Source organism: Neovison vison, chromosome 8 (assembly GCF_020171115.1).
Source record: "Neovison vison isolate M4711 chromosome 8, ASM_NN_V1, whole genome shotgun sequence".
NCBI classification, from domain to species: domain Eukaryota; kingdom Metazoa; phylum Chordata; class Mammalia; order Carnivora; family Mustelidae; genus Neogale; species Neogale vison.
Genome location: NC_058098.1, coordinates 53,388,887 through 53,404,025, shown reverse-complemented (window position 1 = coordinate 53,404,025; position 15,139 = coordinate 53,388,887). Strand labels below are relative to the sequence as shown.

General features: G+C 36.9%; 1 protein-coding gene across 6 annotated transcripts in view; it reads left to right on the top strand.

The window, feature by feature from the left end:
- The window catches only part of THADA (THADA armadillo repeat containing), a 321,965-nt gene that overhangs the window by 21,631 nt on the left and 285,195 nt on the right, over positions 1-15,139 (top strand). For all 6 annotated transcript variants that reach the window (XM_044263601.1, XM_044263604.1, XM_044263603.1 and 3 more), the window contains 5 exons: positions 197-348; positions 3,537-3,692; positions 4,415-4,537; positions 8,663-8,786; positions 14,888-15,039. In XM_044263601.1, coding sequence (XP_044119536.1) covers positions 197-348; positions 3,537-3,692; positions 4,415-4,537; positions 8,663-8,786; positions 14,888-15,039 — 707 coding nt within the window. The remainder of the gene's footprint in view (positions 1-196; positions 349-3,536; positions 3,693-4,414; positions 4,538-8,662; positions 8,787-14,887; positions 15,040-15,139) is intronic.

The following is a 15,139-nucleotide window of genomic DNA, read 5'->3' as shown; positions in this document are numbered from 1 at the left end:
GACACAAGAACAATCAAGTTCTTTTCAATAATGATTATTTTATCATAGGAACTTTAATTCATGTTAGAATTTAAAATATTATTTTTATTTCTTGAAATTATAATTGCAAAATGAAAGTTGTGGCAGTTGTTGCATAGTACAGTAGTTGCCTGTGTTATTGTGCCTTTGAGACAAGAACGATCTTTACCATCCTTAGGGTCTTTTGATAGTAGAGGGGCTCTGGGAGCTTTGATGGCATGTCTGCGAACAGCTAGAGCTCATGGACATCTTCAGTCTGCAACTGATGCCTGGAGGAACCTTGTGTCCAGTGCAAGAATAAAACAAGGCTTAATTCATCAGCACTGCCAAGTAAGTAAACAAAATATCTGGGAATTTCATACATGCAGTAGATCCCTGATTTATTTTTTCAGTTAGCAGTCCAATATAGAGGCCCCCATGTTGAGCTCAGCACTGTTTTAAGGTATCTGTAAGGAGGATGAATTGAAAGTGAAAAGTGTAGGGGCAACTGGGTGGCTCAGTCTGCCTTTGGCTCAGGTCCTGGGATTGACCCCTTAGTTGGTGGCGGCAGGGTTGGGGGGAGGGTGCTACTCAGCGGGGAGCCTGCTTCTCCCTCTGCCTGCCGCTCCTCCTGCTTGTGCTTTCTCTCTCACTCTATCTCCCTCTAAAATAAAAAAAGTCTTAAAAAGAAAAGTGAAAAGTGTTGACTTTTCAGGCTATTTAAATTTTAGTTGGAGGAACAAGAAAACATGCATAAAACAACTGGAAACTCTTAGAAAATAACACAGATATAAGTGCTCCTTTATGCATAAGAACTTGAGGGGCTCAGAACAGGGTAGGTAGTGGTTGATTAGGAACGTGTTAAATGGGATTAAAGGAGAAGAAGCATTGAGCCAGCACACAAAATGGGAGAACACCAGAACTGATAAATGAATTCAGTAAAGTCACAAGGTAGAAAATCAATGTACAGAAATTTTTTTGTATTCCTATACACTAATAATGAAGCAGCAGGAAGTGAAATTAAGAAAGCAATACTATTTACAGTTGCAGCACCAAAACCAATAAAATATCTAGGAATAAATATAACCAAGGAGATGAAAGACCTGTGTTCTGAAAGCTATAAAACATTGATGAAAGGAATTCAAGACAATGCAAAGAAAGGGAAAGACATTTCTGCTCATCGGTTGGAAGAACAAATATTGTTACAGTATCTGTACTACCCAAAGCAATCTACACATTTAACGTAGTCCCTAACAAAATACCAATGGCTTTTCCCATAGAACTAGAACAAACAATCCTAAAATTTGTATGGAACCCTATGAAAGACCGCAAATAGCCAAAATAATCTTTTTTTTTTTTTTTAAGTATTTATTTCAGGGAGAGGGAGAGCAAGAGACAGAGTGCACAAGCATGAATAGGGGCGAGGGTATGGGAATTACAGAGGGAGAAGCGGACTCCCTACTGAGCAGGGAGCCTGATGCCGGGCTTGATCCCAGGACTCTGGGATCGTGACCTGAGCTGAAGCAGATGCTTAACCAACTGAGTCACCCAGGCACCCCTAGCCAAAGCAATCTGGAGAAAGAAAAATAAAACAGGAGGTATCACAATTCTACATTTCAAGTTATGTTAAAGAATAGTAGTAATTAAAACAGTATGGTGCTGGTATAAAAACAGACACACAGATCAATGGACTAGAACAGAAAACCCAGAAATAAACCCACAATTATATGGTCAATTAATCTTTGACAAAGGAGGGATGAATATACAATAGGAAAAATATGGTGCTGGGAAAACTGGACAGCCACATGCAAAAGAATGAAACTGGACCCCTTTCTTTCACTGTACACAAAAATAAACCCAAAATAGATTAAGGACCTAAATGTGAGACCTAAAACCATAAAAATCCTGGAAGAGAGCACTGGCAGTAATCTCTCTGACATTAGCTATAACAGCATTTTTCTAGATCTGTCTCCTGAGGCAAGGGAAACAAAAGCAAAAATAAACTATTGGGACTACATAAAAATAAAAAGCTTCTGCATAGCAAAGGAAATAAGAAAACGAAAAGGCAGCCTACTGAATGGGAGAAGATATTTGAAAATGACATATCCAATAAAGGGTTAGTATCCAAAATATATAAAGAACTGATACAACTTAATACACAAAGAATAAATAATCCAATTTAAAAATAGGCAGAGGATATGAACAGACATTTCTCTAAGGAACACAGTTAGATGGCAACAGATGCATGAAAAGATGCTCAACATCACTCATCATCATCAGGGAACTGTAAATCAGAACTACAGTGGGGTAGCACCTCATGCCTATCAGAATGGCTAAAGTCAATACCATAAGAAACAACAAGTGTTGTCAAGGATGTGGAGAAAAAGGAGCCCTTGTGAACTATTGGTAGGAATGCAAACTACTATAGCCACTGTGGAAAACAGTATGGAGATTCCTCAAAAAATTAGAAATAGAACTACCCCGGTGGTCCAGTAATTACACTACTGTGTTTTTACCCCCCCAAATCTGAAAACGCTAATTCAAAGGGATACATACAATATTATTTATAATAGCTAAACTATGGAAACAGCTGTAGTGTCCATGGATACATGAATGGATAATGAAGAGGTGATTAAATATGTATACAGGCACACACATACAATGGAATATTACTCAGCTACAAAAAGGAATGAAATCTTGGCCATTTGCAATAACATGGATATAACTAAGTGAAATAAGTCAGAGAAAGATAAATACCATGTGATCTCACTCCTGTGGAATTTAGGAAACAAAACAAATGAACAAAGGAAAAAAGAAAGACATAAAGAAACAGACCCTTAACTATAGAGAACAAACAGTTACCAGAGGGGAGGTGGTTGGGGGGATGGGGGAAATAGGGGGTGGGAATTTAAGAGTACACTTACTATGATGAAGAAAAAGTAAACAAAATGATTTTTAAAAACCCCACATAATAAATACTAAAATGGAAGAACCCAAAACAAGTTCTGGAGGATGAGTCAGGATGTTTGGCAGGACTAGAGGGTTTGGTCCATTTTTTGGAGGCCTCCAATGTGAGGTTGAAGACTTCAGATTTCATTCAGTCAGTAACTGGGAACCAGAGCCATTCTGCCTTTAGCAAGGAAGTAGAATTAATAGCAACAGAGATGAATTTCCAGTGAGAGAGCAAAAAGAAACCAGAAGCCTTGTTAGATGTGCCTGATGGTAACCCAAGAGTGAGGTGATGAGGTCCTGGGGTAAAGTAGAAAGAAAAAAATGAAGTTAAACATTACCATGGAATAACAATCTTTAAGATTGTTGACTTACAAATACCAATAGACACATATAATAAAATAATTTTATATGAGTTACAGCCCCAGGATCTTTGGGATGAGGGAACCTTTCTGGAGTATACATGGGTAAACTGAGGTTTACTGGTTCCCGCCTCTCTTGGTAGCTTATGTAAATAAACATGTCAGGTAGTCTACAATTTGCTTATTTCACTGAAAAATTAACATTTTATTGCTTCTCATTTGTTTTAGGTACGGATAGATACTTTAGGCTTGCTTTGTGAAAGTAATCGAAGCACAGAAATGGTGTCCACGGAAGAAATGGAGTGGATTGAATTCTTTATCACATACAATCTTAACAGTCAGTCTCCAGGAGTGCGGCAGCAGATTTGTTCTCTTCTTAAAAAGGTAGAGTTTCTCATCAGAGAGTACAGGAAAGTGGTGAACCCTGCTCCGCAGATCATGTTTGAAAAGAGCTCAGATTTTGGGAGAGTGTGAGAATAATGGTCATGTGATTGGACTGCCTGTGAACATCCCTTCATGGCCTATCTGTGGACCATTCTGTGATTCCACAGAGTTTACATTTGAGATTCAAATCCAAGGTGTAAAGTCCTTTCATTTTGGTGCAAAATAAGTCAACTTGAGCTCTTTTTTTTGGAAAGAAAAAAAATGTGATGGATCTTTCTGGATGAAAGGTATTTTAGGAAAACTTTGGTGAAAGGAAGAAAGATGCCCTTGTAATTTTATCATTTTAAGGGCCTCATGAAATGGTCATTGTTGACTAATTCAACTCAGCTTAATTACATGCCTCATTTATGGGATGAACAATTGGGAGAGTACAGAAGTGAGTATATCTTTAGTTTCATGTCAACCTAAAGGAAATAAAACTATGGGGGATTTAATGACTGTGTATTCTGGTTTGCAGTAGTATTTTGATTTTGTTTTTTAAAATATATGTTAATTTTCTGTCAGAGGGAAACTATGAATTTAATTAAGAGTTAGAAACCAGTACTCCCCTCTCTTGAAGTTTTAGTCTAAAGAATTTAGAAAATTTGTCCTTTGCCTTTTTTTTGACTGATATTTAAGACTAATGTGGCTTATATATGCTTCATTTTTCTTTTTCTTAAAAGTTGTTCTGTAGGATACAGGAAAGTTCCCAGGTACTTTATAAACTGGAGCAAAGTAGATCCAAACATGAACCAGAGAATGAGTTAACCACACAGCCCCCTTCTGTTTCTTTACAGCAATATAAGGTAGGTGATCTATTTCTAGACATATGGGTATTTAAGAAACATAGAATAATTATGAATAAACATTAAAGGGAAGTACATGGAAGTCTCATGGTGAATGGTATTTCTGTGTTTCTTTCCTTCAAACTGGTTTTACATATTCCTTCTGGTGCTTTTTCTCTTGAGGTACCCTGAGTCGTGGAACCCGTGCTAGATTTGAGACCTGTTACAGAGTAACAGTAATGGGTTAACCTCAATCCTTTACAGCTTAATGTGGGCCATGTGAATTTGGTACTTCAACAAAAAACTAATTGCTGGCCCCGAACTCCTCCACTCGATCCCAGGGTAGAAGATTGCTGTATCTGGGCCTGCTTCCCCTTTAGACTAATATGACTTACAGTGGCTTGATATTGGTGCCTCCTGGTTGGTGTTCCATCCCATTTGGGAGGGAGCATGAAGGGTAGGGCTAGGTTTTGGGGCCCTGTGTTAATGATATGGATGGAACCCCAGATACAGCAGCTCTAGTCTGGGCCAGGGCTCAGCTTGACAGCCTTATATGTCTGTCCATCAGAACAGAATGAGTTTATTACTGGTTTCTTACTTCAGATCTAGCCTCTCAGAAGCAGGAATCCTCCTGTCTTTAAGACCTAGATAGAGGACAGAGCTCATCGATTATATTGCATATAGGAAAACAATTACAGTAAATTAATGATACATTGGAGCCATGGTACACTCACTACCTACTCTGAGGATTAGTATGGATGGCCCTTAGCTTTCCATTTTATATTTGAAAGGTAAAAAATCATCTAAAGAGGAATATTGCTGTACCAAGGCTGACGTCAGCTTCATCTTTGTAAAATCCCAAGAGTGAAGATGGGACAGTGACAACCTAAACTTGAAGGACATGCGTTTAGTCCCATTTCTGCTGCTGATTAGTTGGCTTACTTGATGAGTCTGTTTGACTGTAAGTGGGCTGAGTAACCTCTCTGAAAAGGCTGATTTTGAGGATTAAATAAGAAAGCTCTTTGTAAATTCTAAATCACCCTAAAAAGCCTCCCACCCTAATGCTGGGAGTTATTAAAAGTGACTAGAGTGTATTCTGAGCACTTGCTTTGTGTGTGGACAGGTTATTTTCAGCCTTTCTTATCATTGCTAGATGTTCTAAGAAAACACAGCTCTTTTGCTTCTTTTTCAAGGGGTAAAGTGACATTTGTGAAAACCGAGTTAAGTACTTAAAACGCAAAACCTATACAGTTGTGAATTGACATTCTGAATTTTCACATATGCATGGTTTCATAGTTTGACCTTGTAAATATATGTGTTTTTGGAAACTTAGCCCTTTAGCGTCGTAATCTGAGTCATTCTCATGGTTCTGATATTACCTCCCAATTATAGTCATCTGTGGCTTTCGGAGATTGTGACTTTGGCTCTAAATTACTTATCATTGTCTTTATAATAGCGGGTGTCACGCATGGTGTATGGTAGGCTTTGCCAATCAATAAATTACGTACGGGAGAGAAGAGGAGGCTGTTAGTTGGAAAAGATGTCTTCTAGTCTAGGGAAGGAGATTATTTCATGCCTAAGTAACTAATATTATGAACTTAAAAACTTTTAAGTTTAGAAAATGCTTTGTACCCACATTCTCATTTAATAACAAAGCTGTGAGATAGGCATTATTATCCTCCCTTAACAAATGTGAAAACTCGGGTGCCTGGCTGGCTCAGTCAGTAGAGCGTGCAACTCTTTATCTCTGGGTTATGAGTTCGAGCCCCAGATTGGGCATAGAGCTTAATTGAAAAGAAAATGAAAAACGGAACCTTGGAGAAGTTGAATAACCTGCCCAAGGTCCATCAGTTACTAAGTGCTAGAGCCAGACCCCCATGCACATCTGCTCTCGCTTCTAAAAATCTGAATAGTTTTCCCCCTAGCACCTGCTTAATTGAAAGCTTGGAGGTAAGAAAGTACAGGGAGAATTTGGGGAATGGTGAATACACTCTTGGGAATGAATGACATGTAAGATGCTTGGAGCAACAAAAGAGACGTAACAGGAGATGAGTTCAAAAATGAAGTTGGGGCTGGGTATAGGATGTTTTTTGTTGTTTGCTCTAATAAGCAAAACAGAGCTTAACTAACACATGTGTATATGTACGAATAAATAAAGTTTCTTTGTTTCCTTAAGAATACAAGTAAACTATTTTTATTTTTATCTATGAGGAAGCTGCTGTGGAGGTTCAGGAATTTCATTTTGTAGTTACACAACTAACAAGTGACAAAGCTGGAAGTACAAAGCAATTTCATAGCTGCAGTTGGTTTCCCTCTCTAGTAACCTAATTGTTTCATCTCTTGTGTTTGTACTGTAGCAGAATTTAGCATTGTATGGGTATTTGCAATTTGAAATCTATCACTTTTAACAATTTTAATGTCGCTTTTCAATAGCTTTAGCTATATAACATGGCAAGAAACCTTAAAGGCAAGTAGGGAAGATGCCTGCATAACCTAAAGAGATTTTTGAGTGCTAGGCTAAGGTATTTGGAGGCTGTTAAAAGTGACAAGAGCATATATCAAGGCTGTTCTATATGTTTAGGACAATATGCTTAGAACTAGGGATATAAATATATAAACTGTGGTCATGCCTCCACTATGGTTATAGTGTGGTTGAAGGAAAGAATCTATTTTTAAAAATATAAATGGTACTACAGTTAAGATAAGATCATTCCTATACGATGAACTTGTTACCCTTTAACATGAATACCGTGCTACTCATTTATAATTAAAATGAGCTTAAGATATTTTCTTTCTTTCTTTCTTTTTTTTTTTTTAAAGATTTTATTTATTTATTTGACACAGAGAGATAGATCACAAGTAGGCAGAGAGGCAGGCAGAGAGAGAAGGGGAAGCAGGCTCCCTGCTGAGCAGAGAGCCTGATGCAGGGCTTGATCCCAGGACCCTGGGATCATGACCTGAGCTGAAGGCAGAGGCTTAACCCACTGAACCACCCAGGTGCTCAGGATATTTTCTTTTCTTTTTTCTTTTTTTTTCCCCCAGGATATTTTCAATAACTACTTTGTTCCCTTGAAACTCAGTAGATTTTAAAAACTAGCAAACTCTTACTTAGGTCTTGCAAGGGGCTATAGGATAAATCCCCAGATTGTACATCATTGACCAAATAAATGAATGCTGAGATCTTTTCTGGAATCAGTTGGGACTAGAACTGCTTATGTGCTGCTCAGTTACAAATATACATTGTTAGGGCATAGTGGTATATGTGAGATGCTTGAGAATCACGGCTTTTCCTTTTAAGTTTTTTTTTTTAAGATTTTTTTTTTTTTTTTGACAGACAGAGATCACAGTAGGCAGAGAAGCAGGCAGAAAGAAAGGGGGAAGCAGGGAGCCCATGCAGGGCTTGATCCCAGGAGTCTGGGATCATGACCTGAGCGGAAGGCAGAGGCTTTAACCCACTGAGCCAACCAGGGACCCCTTCCTTTTAAATTTTATGGTTTTCTATTCCATCTTATACAGAGACAGTAATAATAATTATTATTTTAACCAGAGAAAGAAGACTTTATCTTGGATGAACTATTTCCCATTTTTAAAAAATTATATTTTACTGAAAATCTCCATTTTTTTATGGCAGAGCAAGTGTCTCAAAGGGGAGTATAGAAGACAATGGGATAGTTGGATCTATTTATGAATTGTGTCATTATAGCCACATTTATCAAGTATTGTACTTAGCATATTTATCAAGTAGTTTGTATTGGATTTTTTTGGGGGGGTTATTTAAAAACTTCTAAAAAAATATACATGTCTTTGATGCCTGAACATCTCTTGTGAAGAAAACCAATATTTGTATAGCTTTAGCTCAGAACTTGCTTTCACCAAAAATGGGTGCTGGGTATTGGATTTTCTTGTGGGACTACAATAGAAATTTTACTTCTTGTTGACCCTACCAAAGTGGGGTTTGTTGAAGTCATGATATAGGTTACGGTCAAGTGTACCAATCTGAACTGTCAAGCGCAGTAAATAGCATTGTTACTAAAAATCTTTTCCCTGTTAATTAAAGAAGAACCCCACTCTTAAAGGTGTTTCTTTGAAAATAACCTATTATGAGTTAAAGATTATACTTCCTGTAATTTTTTTTTTTTCTTTTAGAATTTCATGTCATCCATTTGCAACCGTCTTTTCGAAGCACTGTTTCCTGGGTCTTCCTACCCAACTAGATTTTCAGCTTTAACCATTTTAGGCTCAATAGCTGAAGTTTTTCCTGTCCCAGAAGGTAAGCTTTCAATAATGTTTCGGGAAAGTATTTTTTCTTGCAAAACACGCTTTATCAACATTTTGTTTTATTTTAAGGTTTAGCTTTTTTTGTCTTATGTTTAGGTTCTTAGGGGAGGTTTTTATGCTTAGTCTGTAATTCTTACTTGGACATAATTAAATTTGCCAGTAAAGGATGTCAGGCTGAGAAGTTGTTTTCAGTGGTCTTTATTTCCCAACCCAAAACTCCAGTTTTCATGGATTATGCTTATTATGAGAAGAGTTGCTTCTCTCAATCTCCAATTCATGTGTTGCTATTTGAAGATAGTGTACAGTCTGTTCTTTAAGTTTTAAAAATTAGAACAAAATAACGGCCTCTTTATGTATAGCATTCCTCAGTGAGTCTCTTTGGTTAAAATGTGGTTTCCCTTATATGCTGTCAGTTTCATTAAGTCTTGATCTGGTTTCAGAAACGCAACATGAAGATGTCATTTCCAGGCATTCTGGTTTAGTGATAGCCTTTATTTCTCCTGTGGGGCACTCAAGAGGATGAACATTTAGCTTCCTTCTGAGTCAGTTTTTTTCCTTTTTGACAATCAGTATTTCTTTTTATCTCTGTACTTGAGTGTATATGTTTTGATGTGGATTTCTTGTTTGTGCTCAGTCTTCCTTGACTGTGGTCAAATAGAAAAATATCCTGCTCAGCTGTTCTATTGGAGAGAATGGCCAGAGGACCAGGGAGCTTTATAGTATAGTTGCCTTATTATTTTTATTAGTAGCAGTAGTAGTATTTAGTATTATTATTTTTAGTTTAAATTTGTCAACAAAGTATAATTTTTCGGCAGGGAGGAGGACGGATTTTGCTGCTAATACAGCCTTGCTTCATTTGAAGGACACCATTTTTTTTTCAAGTTTTTATTATGAAAAGATTCAAACCACCACAGCAAAGTTTCAGGAATAGTTCATGAATAGCCGTGTACCCGCTCCCTCGATTCATCAGTTGTTAATATTTTGCTGTATTTGGTTTATCTCCCTCTCATTTATTTTCTAGCCATGACACAATGATCAAGTTCAGGATATTTAATGTTGACATGATGCTGTTATCTAATATATAATCCATAACAAAATTTGCCAGTTATCCCGTTAAGTGGCTTTTTTTGGAAAAGGGAAGTTTTTGCTGTGATCTGGGAAACTATCCAAGATTACACAGTGCATTTTGTTGTTATGCCTCTTTAGCCTCCTTCAATCTGGAAAGTTTTTTGTTTTGCAACATTAACATTTTGGGAGAATGTGTCTGCATTTGGGTTTGCCTTATTGTTTCCTCATGATTGATTTAGGTTGTGCATTTTGGGTAAGAATATTGCACAGGTAATGTGGTGTTCTTCCCAGGGCATCGTATCAGGAGGTACATGAGTTTGGTTTGTCCTGTTACTCATGATGATAAATTTGATCACCTGATTAGGATAATAAGTGGTAGGCTGAAAAGCAACCCACAAAGGTTATCATTAAATCTTTAGAACCTGTGAATGTGAACCTTACGTAAACAAGGGGCCTTTGTAGATATGATAAATTAAGTATCTTAAAATGAGATAATTCTGAATTATCTGGATGGGCCTAAATGCTACCATAGCTGTTGTTAGAGGAACAGAGGGAGATATGACACACAGAATAGGAGGAGTTACTATGACAGTGGATGTGAAGATTGGAGTATATGGCTTCAAACCATAGAATGCTGGCAGCCTCCAGAAGTGGAACAAAGCAAGGCATGAGTTTTCCCTTAGAACGTCTAGACTACGCATGGCCCCACCAGCACCTTCTATCAGACAAATTGGACATTAAACAAAATGGCTTCCAGTACTGTGAAAAAATATATGTTTGTGGTTTTGAGCCACCAGGTTTATGGTAATGTGTTACAACATGCACAGAAAATGAAGACAGTGGTATCCATCAGTTAAGGGAATTTCAATGGTACTGCAACTGAATTTAGAAAATAAGGTTTTTCTTGAGAGTGATTTGATTACCCATTTAACAAAAATTTTTCTGTATGTTTAATATAGTTATGGTTGTACCTAGGTGTTGAGAAAGAATACTAGCCTGAATTGCACAGGTAATTTTTTAATTGAGAGAGTGTTTAATATATTTAAGTGTACTTTAAAAAGTGAATAACCTGAGTCATCTTCCTAATGAATGAGTCACATATAATTGGGCAGTGACTGATATCACAGTAATTATGTTAATTAAACAACTGGGAGGTAATGCAAATGAAGCAAGCCATACTTTACCCATTAACTAACTATCTTTCTTCTTTCTTTCTTTCTTTTTTTCCTTCTTTCTTTCTTTCTAGAGAGGGTGAGGAGGTGGGAAGTGTAGAAGCAGAGAGGAAGAGAGAGGGTGGGGGGAGAATCTTAAGCAGCTTCCATGCCCAGAGCAGAGCCTGATGCAGGCCTGGATCTCATGACCCTGAGATCATGACCTGAGCTGAAATCAAGAGTCTGGATACTTAAGCAACTGAGCCACCCGGGTGCCCCTTTAGCCATGAACTTTAAAGGGGGCTAAAGAGGCACAACCATGAATTACAGGGTGGAAAACACAAATTCATTCTTTACCTTTACTTCAAGAACTTGAATGTGGGTTTTTATATTATTTTTTTGAAGAACTGTGATTTGGGATTAGTCAAAACGGTTTCTGCCTTTCCTTAAGTATATCCTAGTTCAAGAAGAATAAGCCACATGTACCTTTTTCACTTAGAATAAATGTCACAGTATTCGTGGTGAAAAATTGGATTTCACAATTATATTAAAAGGGTTTGCCCAGAAAATATTTATTTAATGCTTTTTATATATGTCAGGCAGCTAAGGATATGCAGTGTACAAAACAAAATGCTTCCTATTCTTGAGCTTAGATATTTTAGTGAAGGGAGTTGACAATATATTAACAAGTAACACATAGAATATCAGATGGAGATAAGTATTATGAAAAAATATTTCAGGAAGCAAAGTTGGGGGAATATAGAGAGTCTAGGGGAGTGGGGAGCTGTTTTATACAATGATGTCAGAGAAGGTTTCAGATTTGAGCAAAGCTCCTAAACAGCCAGTGGATCAAAGAGGAAATCATAAGGGAAATTAGAAAATACTTTGAGAGGAAGGAAAAAAGAGCATAATTATCAGAACTTATGGGATGAAGCAAAAGCAGTGCTGTTAGGGAGATTTAGAGCTGTAAATACAAAAACAAGAAAAGATCTCAAATCAATAAGCTAACTTTACACCTCAAGGAATGAGAAGAGAAGAGCAAACCTAACCCAAATTTAGTAGAAGGAAGGAAATGAAGACTAGAACAAAGACAAACAACATGGGGAATAGGAAAACATTATAGAGAATCCATGAAAACAAACATTTGTTTCTTTAAAAGGTCAATAAAATTGACAAAATTTTAGCTATACTAAGAATAAAACAAAAGAAGGTGCAAATAACAAAGATCAGAAATACAAGCAGGGACATTTGTACTGGCCTTACAGAAATAAAAAGGATTCTAAGACAGTATTATGAACAATTACATTTTCAATAAATTAGGTAGCTTAGATGAAATGGACAGATTCCTAGAAACAGACAAATTGCTGACTTAACAAATAGAAAATTTGTTATCTGTAGCAAATAAGAGGTCAGGTCAGTAATTAAAAGCCTCTCAGTAAAGGAAAGTCCAGAGGGAGTGGCTTTACTGGTGAATTCTACCAAATATTTAAAGAATTAGTGTCAGTTCTTCTCAAACTCTTCTAAAAAATTGGACAGGAGGGAACATTTCCAAACTGATTCTATGAAGCCAGCATCACCATAGTACGAAAGCTAGACGGAGATACCACAAGAAAACTATAAGATACCACAAGAAAAAACTATAAGATACCACAAGAAAACTATGCCCTTATGAGCATAAATGCAAAAATTCTCAAGAGAATACTAGCAAACCCAACCCAACACCATATTAAAAGTATTATACCCATGACTAACCAAAGTGGAATTTATCCCAGGAATGCAGGGGTGGTTCAATGTAAGAAAAAAATAGTCGATGTAATATACCACATTAAAATGATGGGGGAAAAATCCCATGTAATCTCAATTGATACAGAAAAACTGTTGACAAAATTCAGCATCCTGATATGATAAATAAAAACTCAAGAAACTAGGACTAGAAAGGAGCTTCCTCAGTAGGTTAAAGGACATTCATGAAAAACCCACACTTAACACCAAACTCAATGTTAAAAGACTGAAAGAAAGTCTTTCCTTTGTGATCAGGAACAAGACACAGATGCTCATTTGCCCACTGGTGTCATCTTTGTACTGCAAACTTCAACCAGAGCAGCAAGGCAAGAAAAAGGAATTAAAAGCATCTGAGTTAGAAAAGAAGCAAATTTAATCAGAGGCATGAAATGAAATGACAAAAACTCCACTCTCTTGCTTTAGGAATTTCACAGGTTTGCACTAACTTGTGAATTAAGATTAAAAAAGAAATGCGGGGGCGCCTGGGTAGTTCAGTGGGTTAACCCTCTGCTTTGGCTTGGGTTATGGGTCCTGGGATCGAGCCCTGCATCGGGTTCTCCACTCAGCAGAGAGCCTGCTTCCCTCCCGCAACTGCCTGCCTCTCTTCCTACTTGTGATCTCTCTCTGTCAAATAAATAAATAAAAAAAATCTTTTTTAAAAAATAAATAAATAAAAAAGAAATGCGCATCATATTGAACATCTTCATGTTTTCAGGTGTTATCAGAGTGGGTAGTATGTTAAATCTTGTTAATGGTCTTTGCATTTTGTGAAACCTGTTATTGCCACAATTGTTTAGTCTTAATCTCAGAGTTAAGTGGATTTGGTGACTACCATCATTTTTTTGTGATAGTTTTTCTGTTCATTTCTTGGTTGGCTGCAGTTCACCTTTATTTTGAGAAGAGTTATTGGGGAAATATAGTTCTTAATTTCTTAAACATTCAAAAATGCTTCTATTGACATTGTTCTTGATGCTAGAGTAGGATTTTTTTTTTAAGATTTATTTATTTATTATTCAAGAGAGACAGAGAGAGCATAGGGGAGGGGCAGATGGAGAGAGTGAATCCTCAAGCAGACTCCGCCCTGAGTGTGGAGCCCAGTGCAGTACTGAATCTTGAGACACTGAGATCATGACCTGAGCCAAAATCAGGACTTGGATGCTTAACCAACTGAGCCACTTGACGCCCCTGGAGTAGGATGTTGACGTATAATTTTTCACCACACCTTTCTCTGAGGATGTTGCTCCACAGTCTTCTAGCACTACATGTTGCTAAGGTGAAGAGTTAATGTTGTCCCATTTTGGAGATAAATTGAGCTTTTGTGCCTGAAGAGCCAGAAGACTCCTTCACTATCTTTGATGCCTAGCAATTCTAGTAGGATACATCATCATATCAGTTATTCTGTGTTGGCTTAACTAAGACATGGTAGGACTTTGGATTCTAGGTTAAGACATTTTACAAAGATTTTTTAGAAGTCATTCCTAAATTTATTATTTTTTTTATTTATTTAAAAACTAATTTAGGAATCTTTTATATACAGTATATCCTTTTGAAAAAGAATGAAGTGGTTTTGTTTATTTATATATTTTTAAAGATTTAAAAAATTCATTTATTCATGAGAGACAAAGAGAGAGAGACAGGCAGAGTCAGAGGGAGAAGCCTCAGGGAGCCTGATGAGGAACTTGATCCCAGGAGGCCTAAGCTGAAGGCAGAGGCTTAACCAACTGAGCCACCCAGGTGTTCCTAGAATGAAGTGGTTTTAAACAAAATTTTAAGAAGTGCTTTTTATTTGGGGAACTTTAATATTTATTTTATCATTTTAGGAAATAAGGAAAAATTATTCTTTTGTGCTGTTATGGGTAAACTGTGAATGTGAATATTTGCACCAATTTTCTATAAATTTGATCAGATAACTTCAACGTGTTGATTTCCTTTTTCTTTTATTAACTTAAAAAAAAATTATTTATTTAAGTAGGCTCCATGCCCAACGTGGGTCTTGAACTCGAGTCTCAGATCAAGAGTCACATGCTCTACCAAGTGAGCCAGCTAGGCGCCCCCTCTTATTATTCACTTTTAAATCTTTTTCTATTTTTAGGTCAAGTCCAAACAGTGTATCAGCTGAGCCATGATATTGATATTAGTCGCTTCCACACACTAATGGAATGTTTTACCAGCACTTTTGAAGAAGTCAAGATTTTAGCATTTGATCTTCTGATGAAGTTACCAAAAACAGTTATACAGTTTCAGGTATTCGGACCTTTCCTGTGTGAATGTGAATGTGGTGTATGCATGAAGACTTTATTTTAGCAGCAAATAAAGCAGTCTGTGGATTATGCAGGCTTTTTGT